At 40.8% G+C, this 21,306-nt stretch overlaps 1 protein-coding gene across 16 annotated transcripts in view; it reads left to right on the top strand.

The window, feature by feature from the left end:
* Positions 1 to 21,306, top strand: part of EFCAB11 (EF-hand calcium binding domain 11) — a 127,523-nt gene that overhangs the window by 28,392 nt on the left and 77,825 nt on the right. The window contains exon 6 of one of the 16 annotated variants that reach the window (XM_081047507.1): positions 1,162 to 2,709. The exons of 14 other annotated variants lie outside the window; for them this stretch is intronic. In XM_081047507.1, the coding sequence (XP_080903633.1) occupies positions 1,162 to 1,198 (37 nt within the window). In that variant the 3' untranslated portion in view covers positions 1,199 to 2,709. Of the gene's footprint in view, positions 1 to 1,161; positions 2,710 to 21,306 lie in introns of those variants that run through there. One more of the 16 variants, XM_081047517.1, reaches the window with a different exon arrangement.

Raw genomic sequence — 21,306 nt, 5'->3', positions numbered from 1 at the left:
CAGAAATGTTCCTAGTAAACCAGTTGTGTCATTATATAGCTTTTCCCTTTCATATGAATTGCTTTGGTTTGGCCTGTTATGCTTGACATTTCATTTGGTTACCTGCAATATAAACAAAAGGAACTGTTTACAAAAATGTACAAAAGAAAGCTGATACAGCATTTTATCACAGGAAACTGTAGCGGGCATTCCAGGTCAGTTTGCTTTGATAGGAACCCATGCGTTGTATGCGTTGCCTTTGGAAGTCTATCACAATAGCCAAGTATTTTGCCAAATAAACTGGGAAAGCAAAATATTTAAAATCAACAAATGGGGTTTTATAATTTTAATTGGGTCAAGTGCTAAACTAAATTCGTGATTATCTCTTCATAAGGCAGGGTTATACTCTGATTCACTCGGAAACGCTTTTAATCAGTTGCTGCGAGTTCGGTGTTGTGTTTTGTCATTTCCAGCTTGCCCACATTATCTGCTTGTCTTCCCTCCTCGGTTGCAACCTGCTGCTGGAGAAAATCAGGGTGAAATAGTAATTAAATGCACCACAGACTTCGTGTGGCGCCTGTTGGTTCCTGCTCTTTCCCTCGCGTCTCTGCCTGTCACCAGAAGAGGCAGGACAGGCACCGATACTAATAACCTGTCCCTTTCCGTCCCCTCTCTCCTGCTGACCACTCACATCTACCCCTCTCCCATCCACGGGGCTTGGAATTATACAAGCCCAGAACTGGTTACTGGTGGCTAAACATGGCTGCCAGACTCATGTTGGACCTCATCATCCTTCTTACTCCCCTGGCTGTATCTTCTGCACCCTCACTGTCTTCTCCTTGACTGTGACTCAGCCCCCAGTATGTTTATACCTCGTTCCCCTCCTCATCTCCACTTATAACCCAGGCCTCAGGCTGAGCCTCTGTCCAGGCGCCCTACCTCGGCTCGGACCAGCCTGCAGTCCTGCTCTGCGGGGCCCGAGCCGACTGTGCTCTGGAACCTGGGCCTGTTCCGTGCCAGTCTGAGACCTGGAGTGAGCTTACCACGTGCCTCTTCCTGCGTGCTTCTGCCCCCTGCCCAAACACACAGAGCACAGTCAGTGTCCCCTTCTCTCTCATCAGGTGTAATGTCTGACCGCTGTGAGTCTGTACCCATCTTACCTTCCTGCATCCTGTTCCTTAGGTCCCCTGCGGCCAGCCTTGGTCTTCCGACTGCCTGATCCTCCCAGAACAGAACTTCGGTCTCAGCTCCGGCAGAAACTGTTGTGCCTGCCTGACTGAAGCTTTTGGACTGCCCGAGTCCATCTTCTGTACGCGGTTCCCCAGCCCCAGTCCCATGTAATTCCGGAATGCTTTCCTTTTAGTGCCAAGGTCTGTTAGACCTGTCACTCAAGTCATGTCATACTCTGTTGCCCTCCAGGAGAATTTTAACTCGTCTGTCTTCGATTCCCTATTTCTGGGATGGCAAAGAGTTGGCACGTATACTGTCACCTTCCCATCCTGTACCCGTTGCTTGCACTCTCTGATGAGCCTCAGATTCCTTCTCGGTGTCATACCCCAAGCCTGTTCCTTAGCCTTGTCACACAGGATGAGAGCGACTCACTGTCATGGTTGTGCCGAGCCATTCCCACTGCTGTGTGTTGGAAGTGGCCGTGCCTTCTGCATCATGGACAGGATCACGTCTCTGCCTGGGTTCCATTACTTCCTCCTCTTCACCTCCTGAGTTCTCCATTATCCTTCCATTCTTTTCCTAAGGAATTTGGGTCTTTTTTTTCTTTCTAATTTCTCTCCTTTGTTCTGATCTCATCCCCTGCCCTTCTTCTGATCTAAGACCTTTCTCCATCATCCATTCCCTCCCCTGTCTGTAACTCCCATCCCCTGCCTGCAGGTCTACTCCAATTCCCTCCAGCCTAGAAAGCTGCTCCCCCGACCAGTTCCCTCCAGGTAGCCCCCTGTCCTTTTTCTCAGTGTTCATTCTTGTCAGCTTCTCACGACACTCAGCACTGTACCTGGGGACCCTGTCCTTGGTGCTTACCTCCCCAGCTTTCCTGGCATTGTGTCATCCCCGTGCCAGTGCTGACAGTTCCCATCCACTCACACCTGCTAGTATTGCCTGCATCCATGCAGTGACCCTACACGTCAACTGGTATTCATACCCATTCTACAGATGAAGCTGAGGTCCTTTACTGCTAATTCCAAGCCAGACTGGACTGGCTTCTTAGTTATATGTCTTTTGGTTAAAGAAGAAAAGGCACAGGAAATTGACAAATAATCTGTTTCTTTATCTGATGTCAGTCATGGCGCTGGTGCTTGTCATGGTCAAGTGTTTTTGTTACACCTTAAAATTGTATCTTTTCATTTCAGAATACCACTGCCTAATCACAATGGGAGAGTAGACTGAAGTTACAGTTAAAATGTGTACACGCACTTAGGTTAAGTATCATTCAGGGTTCATGTTAAAGAACATATTTAGAAAGAAAAATACAAGTTACAAAATGCCTCTCTTAACCCGTCTTCTTATTGTTAAGGTTCCCGGTAATCCTTTCATGATTTCAAATAGAAATCATCCCTGCCTCAGAGGTGGCGTCGTGAGGCTCTCATCCAAGGGGGAGAGAGGGCAGTAGAAGAGTCTCACTCTAGTTCCCTTTTTGCAGAAATTTAACTGTGTTTGCTGGAGAGAGAGTATTCAATGAATACACGAGTGAATGAGTGAATGAATAAATAAATGAGCAAAAGAATACAATGAAGTTGATCAAAATTTGCATGTTCAAATTATGTGTTAAATTGGGTAGAGCAGCTGCTGGTCCTTAATTTTTTCTGGGCCTATGGCAAATTGTCTTCTTTACTGGTTTTCAATTGTAGATTAGACCACACATTTGTATAGACATTTAAATGGCTATCATCATAAAATTATTATAGTAGTTTTAAACTCTATGAGAAAACGTTTAACAGAACCCTGCCATCAGAGTCAAATTCAATTAACCAGATAAAACCTTTTTTCTTTTTCTTTTGTTCACTGTCTAGCAGATAAGTTTCTGCTGTGACCAAATTTGTTATAGTGTGGTGCCATTCATTCTGCTGGTTACAAATTTGTCGTGACAACAAGTGGCTGGATGAACTTTTCATAGACAACTTGTATCCACAAATTGGTTGTTTTGGGGAAAAAAATTGGACGAACTTCTTCGGAAATACTTATTCTCATAGATTGGCTTATTGTGTAGCGATCAGATTTGAACCTCAAGGGCCCAGTTGTGCTGTCTGTATACTGCTATCCGTTACTAGCTATGGTTCAATTAAACAGGAAGGAAGGATAAATGGCAGCATCTATCCACATGTCGATGGCAGAATCCATCTTTGAATCAGAAGTCTTGGTGGAAAAAGCTCAAATTTTTTTAACATATGAAATTACCTCCTCATTTTTATTTACAATTAAATTCATGTCTTATATAGACACTGTAGGCTGGCATAGTATTCAATACCATTTAGTTTGCGCTCTCTCTTAGGTTCTAATTTTCATCATGGTTCTTAGTTTTGGCTTTTGCTAGAATAAATCAAATTAGCTTTACTGGATAGATTTAGTTTTCTCTAATGACTTACTCACCAAAGTATGCCTTCTTATGTGAAAAAGCCAAAGTGGATTATTATTTATTTGACTGACAAGGAAAGTCATTTCTAATTTTATTTAGTGACTGAAATAAATTACTTTGCTGTAAGTTAAATGTGAAATAAATGTATGATCCTCTCTTAATGAACAAAGCAGATTGAGCCAAGCAAGTTTGTAGTAGATCTCTTTAACCAGTTGGTGGTGCTAAAAACTCTAATAAGAAACTAATTAGAAGAAGAGATTGTTAACCTGGAGCCTTTCCTGATAAATATCATCTTATTCGTTTTTTGAAAAATTAGTACCAAAAATAAAATGCCCAAATTATTGCATCTTCTAAACTTAAGAACCAAACCAAATCTCTTTGGTGGACAGCAAAATACGTTTCTAGTAAACTCATGTAAAGCTGTCATTGGCTCCCATAGTATTCACATTTTGGAAATTGCATCTTGTGTAACATCTGGCTCCATCCCGGAAATGGCCTTTAGACTGCTCTCTGGGGAATGGAGATGCGGGTGGTAAGGTGTGCTAGAGTGGTATTCCTGGTTCTATTTGGCTGCTGTTTTTAGATTTAAGAAACAATGATTTGTGTCATCACTGCTAATTTTTTAGTAATAACATGTTTTTTAGGGGCTAGATTTGTTCCTTTAACCTTTTTGAACCCTGTGTTTGTAGCACCCAGGAAGGCCAATAGAGTAATAGTCTATTGCTTGAATGTGTTCTGAGAGGCGGTCAGAAGCACATAGAGGCCTAGATGGGAGTCGGGGAGAGCAAGTTTTGACTGTCCTTACACATTTCATCACCTCCCCTTAGTCACATATATACATTCTTTATAGCTCAGTTTCCCCAACTTGTAAAACGGGGATAATAACATCTTTTCTCCGGAGTTGGTATGAGCACTAACCGAGATAATGCATGCTCTTTTTGTTGTTTACCCTCCATTCCCTTGTTTGAGACAGAGGCTGTGACTCAGTTATTTCTGAGCCCGCGCTGTACCTCCAGATGTAGCCAGCACCTTAGGACAGGAGGTCCTCTTTGGGTCTCAGAATGCCTCATGCTTCACGAAGAAGATCTTTCTAGGTTGTAAAGTTCCACGAGGATTTTGTAAAAACTCAGACTCACAAAAGAGATACTCACTTAGTTACTTACATCTGGTTCTCAGGCATGTGACCGTCTATCCTGGGGATATTTGTGTGTTGGTCTGAATCTGCCTAAACATTTGAGATTGAGGAAGGGAAGACAAGATTGCTGAAAGGTGGGGCAAAGGTAGCGCTCAGAGTTTGTTTATCCACTTATTTGTTCCACAAGCCTTTATTGAGTAATACTGCTCCAAAGATGAGCTCTCGGAGAGCCACGGCATGCACATCTTCGAGAGCTGCAGACTCCCAGAAGTGCGATGCTTCTTGCTTGGCATTGATAGGTGACCCTTATCTACTAACGGGACAATTATTTAAATTTAAATATTTTTATAATATTATAAAACTAGTGTGGAATTATCTGTAAAAACATTTTTAAAAACTTTTTAAAACTCTGCTTTATTAAATTTTCCACAGCATACTCAGAACGCTACAGTAGATGGCAAAATCATAAAACACTATTAATTAGGTGCTTTAGCAGTCTGGGATTTGAAAGTGTAACAGTGTAAGGTGTACCTAGGAATAGCACATCTTTGGTTTGGTCTGCCTGATAGATTCAGATCTCTGAGATTTAGAGATTACAGAATCATGGAGTCAGATGGTGGCGGAGTCTAGTGGTCACCTACACTATCTCTCTCATTTCTGTCAGAAAATGGAGGCTCGGTGAGCTTCATGGCTTCCCCACGGTTACACAGACCTGGATTCACACTCAGGTCTCCTGATTCCCAGTTCAGTGCCAGTGCATTATTTCTCCATCCTAACTTCTCCATGATGAGCCATTTTAGTTGTAAACAAAAACAAGTGCATTCTTGTTCAGCCTCTAGTCAACTTTCATATGTTCGTGGCGTGTCAGTTCTGCCCAATTATCAGAATAGAAACCTCGACTGAATCCAAGGCAATCGTTGAAGGTGTTCCTACACACATTTCAGAGCAGAACCAAGGGAGGTGAACACAGCAGGCACGTAACGTGCAGTCTTCAGCCAGAGCAGACGAGGGCCTACTTCTCGTTCCTTGCTAGGTGAATGGCGTCCTGTGCCGCAGGTGTGTTAGCAATTTCTGAGTTTGTTCCCCACTGAAAGTGACCTCATTGTTTTGTGCTTCTTTTCCATAATTATACAGTAACAGGAAAATAAACCAGCTCTGAGTACAGCCCACAGCAGAAATCTTGTGCTCTTTATGCAAGTTTGATTTATAGACGTGCACTGCAGAGCGGAGTGACTATGAAACATTCATCTTCCCATTGCCGGCTGCCATGGCAATCAAGTACACAGAGCAGTGTCGTTCCAGCCCTGGCGATGCCTGCAGTAGTTTATTCCTTTGTTGTTCTCGTTTCTTAAGCAACTGCCTAGCATTCTCTCATCATTACAATTAATCATGCACACGAGTTTTTTTTTAAATCGCTTTTATCTGAAATAGAAAACTAAAAATTATGAAAAAAATAGGGAGAATATAGATATTTTTGTGGCTTTAAATATGCATGTGTGATTTTTTTTTTACCCTCTCAGTCCCATTGGAAAATAGGTCATGTAAAAAAAAAAGGAAAATCACATATTAATGTACAGAAATTTCAATAAAGAGAGCAATATAGAGTTTGAGGAAAAAGCAATCCTACGCTAAGGAAATTTTAAGGAACTTCGATTCTTAGGTCTGCCAGCATTTGGAGCTAAGTCTGCATTTTGGATAACGCCAACCCAAAAACTCCCCTGAGCTATATATTATCAACTCTCCTTTTGTTTTCTTTTGAGCAACCTATTTGCCGGATAGATATGGTAGATATTATAAAGTAGGGGTCCTTTTTTCTTTAAAGGCTAATAAAGTTCAAGAATTATTTTTAGAGTATAAGTAAAAGGAATTCTAGTTAGTCTTCCTTATTATTTTTTAAGAAGAAACCATCTTACCCCAGTTTCACTTAGCATAGTTCATAGTACATACTATGCCAACAAATAATAAATGCTTGTTGATGATCTGCCTTCTTTTCCTGGGCTTCTGGCCAGGTCTGTTGGTTAAGAGAGTTGTTCTAGAATAACCCTGTCTGTGTCTGAATCCCAGATCCTTTGCTTATTGGCCCCTTTGAAAAGGGGCTCCACTTGCCTTGGTTTCCTTATCTGTGGAGTGAGCAGCTATAAAATGAAGGTAATGATGGTTTGTTTGTGGGGGAGGGGTCTCGAGGATAATTCATGCAAAGGGCCTCGCCCTGTGCCTGGCACAGGGTAAATGCCTGGCACAGGGGGACTGCTGGCACAGGGGGACTGCTGTGGTGGGGATGGTTATTACTCCTAGAATTGCTGCGCTTACCACTATGGCTACGCCAGGCCGAAACTGAGTGGAGAGCTGAGCCCTGACCCAGGAGGCGAGTCCAGCACCAAAGCCCAGGACCCTGTCCTCTCATCCACGTTCACAGGTAATTGCCCATGCTTTGTTTTACTTGGGCTGCATGGACTCCGTTCATCTCAACCCTTTAGATCCTAGGATGGTGACCTGGAGGTAGGTGCAGTGGTCTTTTCATCTGCAAATCGAGAAGGGAAGGCTGCTGCAAATTTCTCATCTGTGACCCGGGCTTATGTCTTGCAACTGGCTGTATGTGCTAGAAGGAGTGAGCTGCCTGACTGTGAGTGTCTTGCTGGGGGAAGGTGATAGTGTTTGTCTACAGAGTCTGAAATAGCATCTGATCTGCCTCTCTGTTCTATGTTCCCTGTATCAGCAGTGGCTGGAGCCTTCCTTCAGCCTTTCTGGAATTGAAGTTTTCCGAACTGGTGGCAGAAGCATTCTTTGCTGAAATTCACTCTCCTTGGCAGCCCTCCAGGGCAAACGGCAATGCCTCTTTATTGGATTTAGCTTTTGTTTGGTTAGCCTTGTATTTTGTCTGTTTTGCTTTGTGCAGTTCTTCTTCCCCCCACCCCCAATTTTCATGTTTAAGGTCCTTGGACTTCATTTCTGTTTATTTTACTAGTTTGCTTTACAGTGTTGCTAAAAGTTGTTTGCTTTAAGCTATCACAAAATAAGTAGCCTTAGATTAATCTGTATTTTTTCTCCCCAAGCCTGATCCATAGCATGTGAACTAGATGCGTTTTTGTGAATGAAAAACGAGATAGCCTTGATGGTTTCCCCTTTGTGACACTCTGACATTATACCACAGGGTCCCCAGTTCTTGTTATGTCGCTCTTTGTTTTACCCTGTACTGTAATCAGTTGGCTCGTGTCACTTCTAAAGAGGTAGTAGTGTAACCTTTCTGAATCCTTGCATTCTCTGTCTTTCTTCCTTTCTCTCCCCACGAGATAAAAACCCTAGAGTCAGACTCTCATGTCTCCTAGGTGAAGCTCCCGATACCCGAAGTGACCTGGGTGCCCAGTAGGCACCTATATTCTTGTGACTGCTTTGGACACAGATTGTGTAGTTTTCCAATCAGTGCCCAAAATGTAGACCTTCTCTAGATACGTGGTCATGTTTGCAAATCCTCCCTGGACGACTGATTGTATATGCCACTTGCATTCCTGTCATCTGTTTGACCCCTGTTGCTGTAGGAGGTGGCGCTGCCCTATGCACTTCTACCCTCAGCCTTAGGTCTTGCTTTGTTTTAGAAACAAATATTTGTTAACATCTACTGCATTGCAGACATTGGGAATATATGAAAGTAAACAAGACAGACACTGCCCTGCCCTGTAGGAGCTTATAGTCTAGTTGGGGAGGTAGGTAGGAAGACTCCAAGATGGTTAATCCTGCAAGGTGACCACAGAGCACTGTGAGGATATAGAGGAAGGATGTTTAATACAGGCTGGGGAGAGGGCACTGGGAAAGTGCTAGCCAGCATGAGACCTGCAGGATGGAAATAACCAGTCAAAGAGAGGGGGAGTGTGTTCCAGACAAAGGGTGCCTGCCTGGAGATCAGCAGGAGGGCGTGGCACTTTGGGTAACTGAGAGTTGATCAGTATACTAGCTACTCTGCTATCGAATACACTTGTTTCCCTTTGTCTGGGTGGGTGGGTGGGGCCAGAAGCATAAATACAGGATGACGAGACTGGGGAGGTAGGCAGGGGCCAGATAATGAAGGGTATTGTAAATTGTTGAGAAGTTTGAACTTCATCCTGAGGACAATGGGAAGCCATTGAAATGTCAGTAGGGAAGTGACATGATCAGATCTGTGGTTTACCTGATGTCACTTATTATAGTGTGGAAAATGGATTAAAACGTGGCAAGAATCACCTGTATCTGGATTGGTCCCAGGGGTCATCTTCCCAAGCTCACCTTGTCCTCATCCCTACCGTGTGTCCACCTCAGCATGTCCAGCTTCCTGCATCTTCCTGATTACCACAAAGGCTTGTCCCAAACTCTGACTCCCCTTTCTAGCTTCCTGTATTGAATGCTAGCACTCTGCCTCCTCCCAAGCTCCTGTCTGGCTCTCGCCCTAAAATGAATGTGTATTCTGGAACACCCTGGGTCCTCCATATTACCATTGCCCACCAGCCTGGATCCCCGAGGATTTGGGAGCCAGTTTGAATCCAGCCTGAGCAACATTGACCCCAGAAATTCATGGCAATTCATATACTTGGCCCTTCCCATGCTGCCAGACAGCAGACCTGCACCTGAGCCCTCTTTTTCCCACTAGCAGTTGAGTATCCCAGATATTCCACACTGACCTTCACTGCACCCCCATATAGGACAATACATGTGGGAAGATGGATTGAAATAAGATGAGTTGAGCTAGCTAGTAGATTTCGGGAAAGTTACTTCTCTGTGCCTCAGTTTCCTTACCTGTAAACTACGGATATTAAGAGAATCTATAGCATAGAGTTGTTTAGAGGATTAAATGAGTGAATACATAGGAAAACACCATGCCTAGCCTATAGTCAGCACTCACTGTTCATTGTTTTTATGAAGGTGTCTAGACTGTCCTAAAGAAAGAAGCAGGAGAACATAAAAGGTTTCTGACTGCTAGAATAGCCAACTGGGTATTAATCTTGAAAGGTTCACGCTGCTCACTGTAGATAACTGAGAGATGACAGCCATACCGGGGGGTGGGGATGGGGGTGAGGCGGTAATGACCAAATCGGGTTTATTTTAAATCTGAGGTTTTATTCTGTGCTGATTTTGTTCTATACAGTCCCTTAGTTTTCATGAAATTAAATTAGCTTTGCGTTTCATAAATTATGCTTGATTCCGAAAGGCAGTCATGATGTTTGCCTCCACTTTATAGTCTGGGCATGCTAAGACCAGCCTTTCTTCCTTAATAAGAACCATGATAACAGCTGTTGGTTGATAAGGCAATGGAAGGCAACTCGCTATTGGTTTATCCCACAGATAGTGACTGAGTGAGTGTCACATGCCAGGCACTGAGAAGGGTACTTTTAGGGCTACAAGAACAAATCAGGCAGCGGCCGTCTCACAAAATGACCGTAACATAAGGTAGAAAACGGTACCTGCTAGGGAAGAACAAAGAGGTAAGAGGGTTGAATTCTAGCCAGGGCAACCCAGGAACTTAAGAACTGAATTAGAGTTTGAAGAATCCTTGGAAAGAAAGACATTCAGGGAGAGACAGCAACATGGACAGAGTGGAGAAGGGGAGACGATGGAGCTGGTGATGAAGTACATATGAAGAAATGATCAGAATAGCTAACACCTATCGAGTGCTTGCTGCATGCCAGGCCCTGTTCTAAATGCTTGCTTGTCTCAACTCGTGTGATCCACACAACAACCCTTTGAAGTGGCTACTGTTATCTCCCCCATTTTATAGATGAGGAAACTGAGGCACAGGGTGGCTGAGTAACTTGGCTAAGATCCCATTACCTGATAGAATTTGGCATTGACCCAGACAGTCTGACTCCAGATTGGGAACACAAATAAGCAGACCCATCATGCACGGGGAACCTTTGCCTCTCACTTTTATGCCTTTTTCCATGTGCACCCTTGAAAGGGGTTTTGAATCTCTTTATCAGTCAGATCTACTACAGTTTACAGATTTCGAAAGAATGATTTTTATTTAAGGGCCTTTTTCAGTTCAGTTTCAATAGAATAAAGATCTGGACAGCATATAAATTTTCACAGTCAAAAATAGAGCTAGAGAATCTATGGCTGTAACCCTTTTCATAGACCCAAGGCTGTGGATATATGAAAACACTAGCTGAATTGTATATTTTTCTCCCTGATTTCTGACAATTTGGTCATAAAATCTTTTGATAAAAATATTTTAAAAGCTCACCCTGCAATACTGGAAAATGTGACTGTGTTAATGGCAAAAAATATCGTATTTTAGACTGTCATGAACTGTTTAAACATCATAATGGGAAACTTTATGGCTTAAATAATTAAAGTCCACATTTCTCCATCTACTCATCTCAACCTCATGTTAGATCTCCAAACAAATCAGAAATTGACTGGCTTGAGCTTTTCCGTAGCTCTTCCATCTCCATGGTGGGGTAGTGGGGTATGCATGGGAGTGTTTGGTCGGTGTTCAGGCCCGGATCCCACATTAAGGGGGAACGGACTTAGGCAAGTCTGTTAACCTCCTTGGACTTCAGTCTCCTTTTCTAAAGGGCGTCTAGCTCTAAATATCTTGATTCTCTGTTTCCATACCTTTTGTCTAATTACTCTTCAAAGAAAATTGTAACTAATAGTATATGTGATCTAATGGCAGGAAGTGAAGAAGAAAAGAAAAAGCAAATAATTTGGTTTCATCAATTTAATTCAGCATTATTTAACAAATTTTATTAAGCACCTACTGTGTGCATGATAAGCATTTGTGTTTATCGCTCCAGTATTGCTGATAATTACAGTGTTAACTTCTCAGATTTACCTTCTCTCAGTTTCCCCATCTATGGCTATATTATTACTATCGAATCTTATACTATTTAATCTCATTTTTTTTATATATCCAAAACAAGCAAAGCAAGACAGAAACCTTTCATCTCAAAGGAAACCCTTAACATTACAAATTATTATTAAATCATGTACAATATTTTTCTTTCAATTTTTTCAATGTAAAGAAGCTCCATTTAAACCCACTGGGTTATGCTTCTTAGGAAAAACCATAGCCATCAAATGTACACATCTAATCCAGATGGGTCAGCTGACTTACTAGTTTTAATGGTTTGCAGTGATAAATTTGTCGTAGAATTGGAGCCTTCTCCAGGTTATAAATTGCCCAGACCCAAATGCTGTGGAAAATTTATAAGGACTGCCATTAGAATAGAATGTTTTAAATTATCTGTTGTATTGAGAGAAAAAAAGGAGAGACCTGATAAGAGGTTTATCAGATAGTCATGAGTTCATGTGACAAAAAGGAGTTATTGGGCTATTTGTCAAATGATAAACTGGATAATGATGATGGCAAAAGTATCTGTCATTTTTTTTTTTAGTCCTTTAATGAGTGCCAGGTACCACCATTATTTCATTCAATCTCACAGTAACCTAATGAGTTGTACACTATTATTATTCCTATTTTACAGATAAGAAAACTGAGCTTAGAGAGGTTAAATAATGTTCCCAAAGTCACACAGTTAATAAATGACTGAACATGTTTCGAGTTGCTTGTTGTCACCTTCCGTTCATCATATTTAAGGTGAAACTCATTATCCTTGTCCCCAAGTCAGCTCTCTTTCTATTTCTGTCAGTGATACCATGATTTTCTCAGATTTATTCTTGCAGTCATCATTGATTTTTTTTCTTCCCTGTCTTTGCTCTGATGCATTCAATCACCAAGTCCCTTTACTTGTTCAGGGTCTTTCTCTGTCAGCCCTCTTCTCATCTGGTCTCATCTAGTCCAGGCAGCTAAGCCTCACACCTAAGTGTACAAGCTCAAGGCCAAACTCTTTACTCAGTATTCAAGTTTGGCTACCGTCTGGCTCCCACACTCTTAGGTTCTTCTCCTAACTTCTCTCCTGATGAGCCAGTTACCTAAACACATCACGCCCTTTCCCCACGTGCATGATAACTCCTCTCTGGGAGGTACCTTCACTGCACCCTGTGTGTGGGCGCTGGCCCTTCCTCAGGATGAGACCGGGTCCCCTCCTCTATGACACGCTGTGATCAGCCCATTCCTGTGACCGTTCCCTCCTCTCAGCACTTATGACCATAGATTCCGTCTCTCGTTTTGCACTAAGCACGCGTCGTCTGCCTGCCTTGCGACTCCGGGCTGCCTGGGCGTGGGGCGCGGGGACTAGACTCCTCACCAACGCCTGGAACGTTGCTGTGCGGAGGTTTCCATACCCTGTGTGCACGTATAAGGCTCAATATTTTTATGGTAGCTGTCGTAAATCTCTCCCACTGAGCTCACTGAATTAAGAGCACAGCCGTTCGGACCCTAAACCTTCTTTATTCAGAGACCCACTTCACCGGAAAAGGAACACTCCCATTCATAGGCTGTGCGGGTAGGTTGTTTGTAATGAGGGCCACAATGCCCCATCTCTGTGGTTAAGCCCCTTTGCGTGCTGGCTGGGCCCTCCTCCCGACAAGAGGCAGAGTTTACTTCGCCACTCTGAATCTGAGCTGACCTTGGGACTTGCATTGACCAAAGAACGTAGCATAAGGTAGCCAATCACGACACCTGAGGGTGATCTTGGGAACCCACAAAGGATCCCATCTAAAGCCATCCATGCCTTTTGCTCCATCAGCTGCTGAGTTGTTGTCCCACTGTGTGCAAACAGGAGATACGGTTTGCTTCAGATGCTTCTTGAATCATAGTCAATGCATTTTAAAGTTCTGCATTTCTATAGAAATGGTCTTGACAATAGATAACAAATTGTGATTATTTTCATCCCCTAACATTATATTTCTGGGTTGTCTCATAATTTCCTAATCATAATCCAAAGCTAACATTTGTTTTTAAAATGCTAGTATTTTCACAACTCTAAGCTTTAAGAAAAACCCTTGTATTCTTGGTTTGTAAATACCTGGAATTTTCTCTCCCCTTTTCTCCTACCCATTATATGGAAACAAGCTCTATATTTGCCAAATAACAAAACAGCCTATATATTTGACAAGTGTATATTTCATTTTTGTGCTACTGCTGTATCCTGGTAACATTTTCTTTTCTGGAAAATGACCACGGCTTCCAGGAGTATATGTGGTTTTTGTTTTGTTTTTTTTTCTTTCAAATGCATGAAGTTTTAAAAAATGAAACTTCATTTCAGACAGAATGATCTTTGGTTTTATAAACGTGGACTATTTTTTACGGTTCTGGGGTTGTTCATCATTTTAAAACCTATTAGTTGTAGCAGGTCAGCTTGAAAAATGAGGAGTTTTACATTTAACTTAGACAAAATACCTCAGGATAGACTTGGAAACTATGCCGGTAAAATTGGGTTTGAATGATTCTTGAATTTGTTTTTTAAGGGATAGCTTTCTCTTTTAAATGTGTGTTCAGTAAAAACAGTTATTCAAATTCTAGCAGACGTGTAGGAGCGTCAAGTTCATGCACAATGCAGACATGGCTCCGTTCGAGGGGCTTTTAGTCCTAACGACTGACCTAATGTCATGTCTCTTTTTCTGGCTGAGGGAAGGAATCCCATCTCATAGGCACTTTATTCAGTAATATGTTCATATTGCATTTCACCTCTTACTGTTTCTCAGACTACAAGAATACGTGCGACATATTGAGATAGCTCATATCATTGCTAGAAAAGTGCATAGTAATTTGGATAGAAAATAATGTAATAGCTTTAGTAACAGAATATAATTAAATTAGTGCCTAGTGTAAAAATCAAGAAAGGATTTATATTTAGTTTTTAATGGATCAGATTAGTGTGATTAAAATATATAAATTAAATAACAGCATTTACCTCAATGATCTTCTCAGTGACATCAGCTCTCTCTAATACTCGTTTGTAGGTAGTCCATTTTCTTCTACTCTCCCCCATTTTTCAGTAAATCCAGTATGAAAGGTTTCGAATTTGCTAAAACAGGGAATGCATTTGTTAATAGTCTTAGAAGCCTTGAAATTGAGGAACTTTAAATTGGGCAGGCATATATTCATGAATTCACTCAGTAAATGGTTATTGAGCACCTATTGTGTGCCCAGTACCTTTCTGGATGCGGTAGGTAGGGCTATGAACAAAGCAGACAAGGTCTCTGCTCTCAAGGAGTTCTCAGGTCAGTTGTAAGAAGGCATGCGATAGCTGTAAACAGGGTGACTTCAGATGGGGACAGCAAGCTCTATAAGGAAAGTAAACGAGTAAGTGAGAGGAGGGCTGATAGTGGGGGGCATTTGTAGATGGGGAGGTGAGGAAAGGTGTTTTTGAGAGGTGACATTGGAATAAGACTGAAAGGATGAAAAGCTGTCTGCCATCTGGGAGAAAGGCCACCCAGAAAGAAGAAAAGCAGTTGAAAAGTCTCTGAAGTGGGTACAAGCTTGGCAGGATTGCCAGAGGAAAAGAAAACCAGGAAGACAGGATTGTAATGCGCGAGAGGAAGGTGTGAGGTGAGATTTGAAAGGTAGACAGGCATGCTGATGCATTCATTTTTCATGGATGCGACCCCACATTACACTGGTATGTTATATTACATTATATTATAATCATATACTATATGTTGTATGAATATTATTTATGGAACCTGGAAGGTTGCAAACCTCATAAACAGTGAGATAAAGGGTTAAAGAGAGGTGTTAGGGTCCTCAAGACGCGCTCGTTTTCTGAGCATTCTCAGTATACAAAGTCATGCTAGTGAGTTGTATTATCCTTTCTTGGATCTCCACCATCTCTCCGTGTTTGTTTCTAGTTATCGGTTAAATTCAGTTGAACAGATATTTCCTGAGTCCATGCTGGGCCCAAGAAATTGATGAGTCCACTGGGCTGTTATAGATGAATGCAGCAGAAAATGTGATAGATTTTCATTGGAAAGCGACTTTCCTGGATTGTATCTATTATTTCAGTCAAGGGTCAGCTACCTTTTCTAAGATCTTATGTATCCTTAGGTTACAAATTGTGAAATGATTTTAAGGACCAAATATCTAATCTAAATGTTAGTGATTTGTAATGTTAATGTTGTCTTCATTTGTTCCTTTTCATTGGAGATAAAGGACATGAAAAAACTGATTTTAAGGCTTAAGTATGCGCCTGTCCAAAAAGGGTTTATCATTTGAGTACCTCTCTTCTGAAGGAAGTTGTTAAAAATGAACAATTTAGAAAAAATACACAAAAGTTTTAAAAATATATATTCTTTTAAATGAAGCAACACAGATTTGTAGACTCTTCCATTATTATGGTTATGATTCAGGGTGTCTGATTTAGACAACGGAATCAAGAAATAATAGAGACTATCTCCTTTCTGTGTGTCTTCAGATCGTATGTAGTCATAACATACTGACAAAATTTCCACTGAATTAAGCTTTCTAGTGATTTATAAGACATTGAAATGCATTCCTAGGAGCACTTATTGAATCTTCGTTCAGAGATAATTAATAAAAAGGTTTTATTTTTAAACAGGCAATAGAGTAGGTTTCATTCTGGCAAAAGTAAGTTCAAGAAGCCTTTCCCTGGTTTGCTGCTAGTAATTCCACTCTTTGGCTGCTTGTTTTGTTTTATTCTTCCTAACTCGCTCTGATTCTGTGGTTTAATAGGTTTCCCTCCTGTTTAGAATAAAACTGTAGAAGCCAGTGCTACATGAAGTGTGTATCTCTAGGCATGGCCAGCACCTCTTCCATTGGCTTTGTTCCAGGGTTCTGGAAAAGAGCTGACAGCCTGACTGTGACAGGGCACATAGCCCTCAGAGCTTTGTTAGCTCTGCTGTTTTTCTGTACGTGTGGGGTGTGTGTGTGTGTGTGTGTGTGTGTGTGTGTGTGTGTGTGTGTGTGAAATATTTGAGGCAGGGGAAAAAACCCACATATGTTCCTCCCAGGTTAAGAAACAAAACATTCCATTCCAAACATGGTTGAAACCCCTTGGCTAGCCCTGCCTGGTTGCCTTTCCCTTCGTCTCCCCCAGAGAGAATCACTACCCAGAATTTTTTAAATCATTCATGTGTGTCTTTATATTTTGTGGCACAGGTTTATGTATTTTAAATAATACATAGTATTGTTTGGTATATTTTTAAACCTTCTATCAATGCAAATTACTTTTTCTGTTATCATTGTATTTTTAAGACTTATCCACATTACTACTACTTGTATCTTTATTTTCCCTGCTGGGCAGTGTTCTGTTGGGGCTCAGAGGGCACAGTAAGTAGCAGCCTCTTTTACCACCTAGAATAAACTGAGAAATAGATGCGAGTGTTACAGAGTGGTGGACAGAAATACTAGCTTTATTTGTGAGATAGCTGTTTCAGAAGGAGGGGCTTGCTAAACACTGCCAGAACTGAATAGGTTTATCCCTCCGGTCATAGGCTATGTGGTTAGCCTGGGACTCCCCCATAAGGGCTGCCCCTGTGACATTGGGGAGCAGAGCACTGTGTAAGCCCCCACAGTCAGGTGGCTCTCAGAGAGAAGAGGAGGAGTGGCACCAATCAGATAAGTCACCTCTCTAGGAGGAATGAGTGAGGAGGTGGACAGAGGCTGGGCATGTTACTTTGGAAGAAGTTCCTCTGCATGGAAGTGTAAAGACAGGAAAGGAAAGTTTTTCTCAGAACATTGTTTTCCATTATATAAGTATCCCATAATTGATATATCCATTCTCCTATTGATGGATTCTTTGTTGTTATTGTAAATGGTACTGTAGTGATGACTCTTGTCCACAAATGGGAGAGATTCTGTAGGGCACATATACACAGGAGTGGAATGGCACGGTTATAGCATTGCATATCGGCAGCCTGACTTGCTTCCTAAGTGATCCTTCACATTCTCACTTATCAGTGCATTAGAATTCTTTTTCATCCCTATTCTCATCAACACTTGTTTTCAAGCTCTTTAGGTTTTGCAAATCTGCTGGGTATGAAATGACATCTTATTGTAATTTTAATTTCCCTGATGAGTGGCAAATTTCAGCATCATGTCTGCTAGCCACTTGGGTCTCCTGTTCTGTCAATTTCCTATTTATATTAGTATTGGCCCACGTAAAAATATTGAGTTATTTCTTTTTCATATTGATTTATAGGGGTTCTTTATATATTCTAGATACTAATCCTTTCTCATTTGTGAGTCACAAAAAAATCTTCACCTATTTGTGGCTTGTCTTTTCATTTTTTAAAATAGGTACCGTTTGGATAAATATCTGATACACACACACACACACACACACACACAATTTGGAAATACCATTTGACATTTTATATATAACTTTAAAAAAGAGAAAGTATGGGACTCTTTGACATGTCCAAAGTCTAAAATTATGCAGCAAATGTGTGAAGTATCACTTGAACATACCAATAGGGTCTATCTTGTGATTGTTCTGCCTGTTGGAATGTTCGTATTATCTTTGAACAATTGCTAACCTTTCTTTCCTATGTCATATTAGGCAGTTTGGATAATATTTCTGCAAGATTTACCCTACTTTTTAAATTCTTTGGCGTTATAGAATTTAATGCTTAACGTGTAAATCATAATGTTTAAATTATGAGTTTTTGCCTCAGTGTTGTCTCATGAAAGTGCTATACCACTAAATATCTCTGATCTACCAAAAACCAAATTTATCTACCACTTGGAAATAAAACTTTTCCATTTTAACTAGTCGCGTGGTAATGCTGTATTGATGCTTCATGGTCTCCTCAGAGCTTGTGGACATTGTCATCATTGAAAGACACTAAAGTACTAAATTACTAAATTACATGTCATGCTTTAAGGAAATTGCGTCATGATTTTGCTAATTCTTGATAAGAAGAGTTTCTTACAGGGTCGTAGACTTTCATCAGTAAAAAGATCCTTAAAGAGCAATTGCTACAGTCTCTTCTTTTACACTGGAGGTTAAATGACCCACTCGAGGCCTCACATCTGGTTGGGCACAGGTCAAGGTCACGATTAGGACCCAGGTCCCTCAGCCCCGGCACAGGCTGCTCTCCATTACAGTGTGTCTCAGTCTGTTCGGGCTGCCAAAACAGAAGACCATAGCCTGGGTTCCGAAGCAACCGAAATGTATTTCTCCCAGTTCTGGAGGCTGGAAGTCCAGGATCTCAGTGCTGACACGCTCGGTGTCTGGTGAGGGCCCACTTCCTGGTTCATAGCCTCTTCTCCATCTGTCCTCACGTGGTGGAAGAGGCAAGGGAGCTTCATGGGTCCCTTTTATAAGGGCACTAAGGAGCTCCTAAAGCCTCCACTTCCCAATGCCATCACATTGGGGATTGGGTTTCAGTATGTGAATTTGGGGGGAGGACAAACATTCAGTCTGTAGCAAATGGAGTCATAGCTTTATTTGCAGTTTTTAAAACAAATAAAATATGTGCATTTTTACAGCAAAATGTCCTTGACTGATAGGTTTCAACGCATTTGGCTTTTTGTCGCTGGCATCGTTTTAGTTCCTTAGTACTGAAGGAATCATTTATCATACTTCCTTAAGTTAGCTTTATGAAAATGATGTATACTGTTTTCCTTCCTCATTTTCGACTGGTGTTTACATGCTAGTCTTTCTAACAGGTTGTATAAATAAGTTAAATGTTATGGGAAATTATTCCAAAATGGCATATTAATAGTTTACATAAATTAAAACTATGGTGCAATAGTTCAGATCGGATCGTAACAAGATACAAATTTGTTAATGTGTGTAGTTAATTTTTTAAATATAATTTTTTCATGCATGACTATTTTTTGGTTTATATAAGTTAGCATGTTTAACATTCCAAAGAGTACATTTAATCCAAGAATTAAAATATTACTGTTTACTCATACACACCCATGTGCTCGTCCATCCTGTCTTCCTGCTTTCTTTTCCTGCAGTAGGAACCACTATCCAGAATTCAGTGATTACTTCCTTCCTTTAAAAATACATACATAGGGGCGGCCGGATGGCTCAGTTGGTTAGAGCCAACAACAAGGTTGCCAGTACAGTTTCCGCATGGGATGGTGGGCTGTGCCCCCTGCAACTAAGATTGAAAACGGCGACTGGACTTGGAGCTGAGCTGCGCCCTCCACAACTACATCGAAGGACAATGACTTGGAGCTGATGGGCCCTGGAAAACCACACTGTTCCCCAATATTCCCCAGTAAAATAAAATTTAAAAATGTTTTTAAGAAATCATATATACATGCAAACACACATACACACATACACACATGTGTGTATATAGACACATGCCTATTTCCCTAATGTTTCATCTTTTTCATTTTGAAACTATATAAATGTGTCAAGTGTATGTAGTCTTTTGTGACTTACTTTTTTCACTCGGTAATGTTTCTAATATTTATCTCTTATATAAAATTAAATTCACTCATCTTAAATGTGTATAACATTCCATTGTATGACATTACCATAATTTATTCTCCTGTTGATGGGTATTTAGTGTTTTTCTCCCCAAATTCTGTTTGTTTCTGGTCTTACTGCTATTACTGTATGAACAGTCTTGGATCTTAACTCTTGGTGCCCAGGTGCAAGTGTTTGTCTTAGGAGTAGAATTCCTGGGTTATAATATATGCAAATGTTTACTTAGATAGTGCCAAAATATTAAAATGCCAAATAATATTTCTAAATCATTTGTGTTAATTTGCATTCCAAATGATCTCTGTTGGGCAAGCCCAGAAGCTTGAGTCCTGGTCTCTTCTCCCGTGAAGCCACCCGACCAAACCTCCAGTGCTTGTATGGACCCCACGCGCCGGGCAAAAGTGGCTTTGGCATGCCCACTTACCACTAACCTCTTTGGGTTTGGCCAATCCCAAGAATGTGGCTTCGCCCCACTATGTTTTTAACTCAGTGCCTTTAAGGTAGTTTTGTTTTAGTGTCTTGTCCAGCATTTCTTTTTACCTGTGGGGGTATCGATCTGACAATCCAAAAACAGAAATTCACATGAATGATTAAATACTTTCTTTCTCAAATTTTTCTTTCTAAATTCTCTTTTCTAGATATTGATTTATTGAGCAGCACATTAGATGTATTAAGTGTTGGAAAACACTAACCACTCATTTGTAAGAGGTGTAGAAAATATATAAAATTAGTGATGAATTTCTAAAGTTTTGTGATTCTGGCATTTTCATTGTGCTATATCTTCTCTTTCTATTTGAAGGATATGCCCACTTGCTGTTTTTCTCTTGAATATCATTTAAAGGTATAAGCTAAATATTTGTTTTTCATGTGACATAAAAGCATATTATCAGGAAATAGTGATATAATTTCAATGAACATGCCATTGAATCTCAACTTTTTAAATTTCATCCATAATTTATGGGAAGAAACTATTCAATGTTTTCTGTTTTCATCAAGGTATTATATCTTAAAATCACTTTTCTTGAATTTGACTTCAAGATTTATTAAAATGCATTTTTTACTATATTTATGCCTAGCATAAAATACTTAACTATGTCTGAGTATGTTGGTGGGTCCCCAAGGTTTGGTGATTTGATGAAAGGACTCAGCATATAATTGTACTTAAAGCTCCAATTTGTCACAGTGAAAGGATAGGAAGCAAAATTAGCAAAGGGAAAAGTACATGGGGTGCAGTCCAAGGGAAATTGGGTGCAAGCTTCTAAGGACCCTCTCTCAGGGAAGTCACACAGGATATGCTTAATTCCTCCAACAAGTGTGACAAC

This window comes from Rhinolophus hipposideros (assembly GCF_964194185.1).
Source record: "Rhinolophus hipposideros genome assembly, chromosome: 5".
NCBI classification, from domain to species: domain Eukaryota; kingdom Metazoa; phylum Chordata; class Mammalia; order Chiroptera; family Rhinolophidae; genus Rhinolophus; species Rhinolophus hipposideros.
The sequence above is the reverse complement of the archived record's forward strand: the minus strand, read 5'-3'. Positions and strand labels throughout refer to the sequence as shown.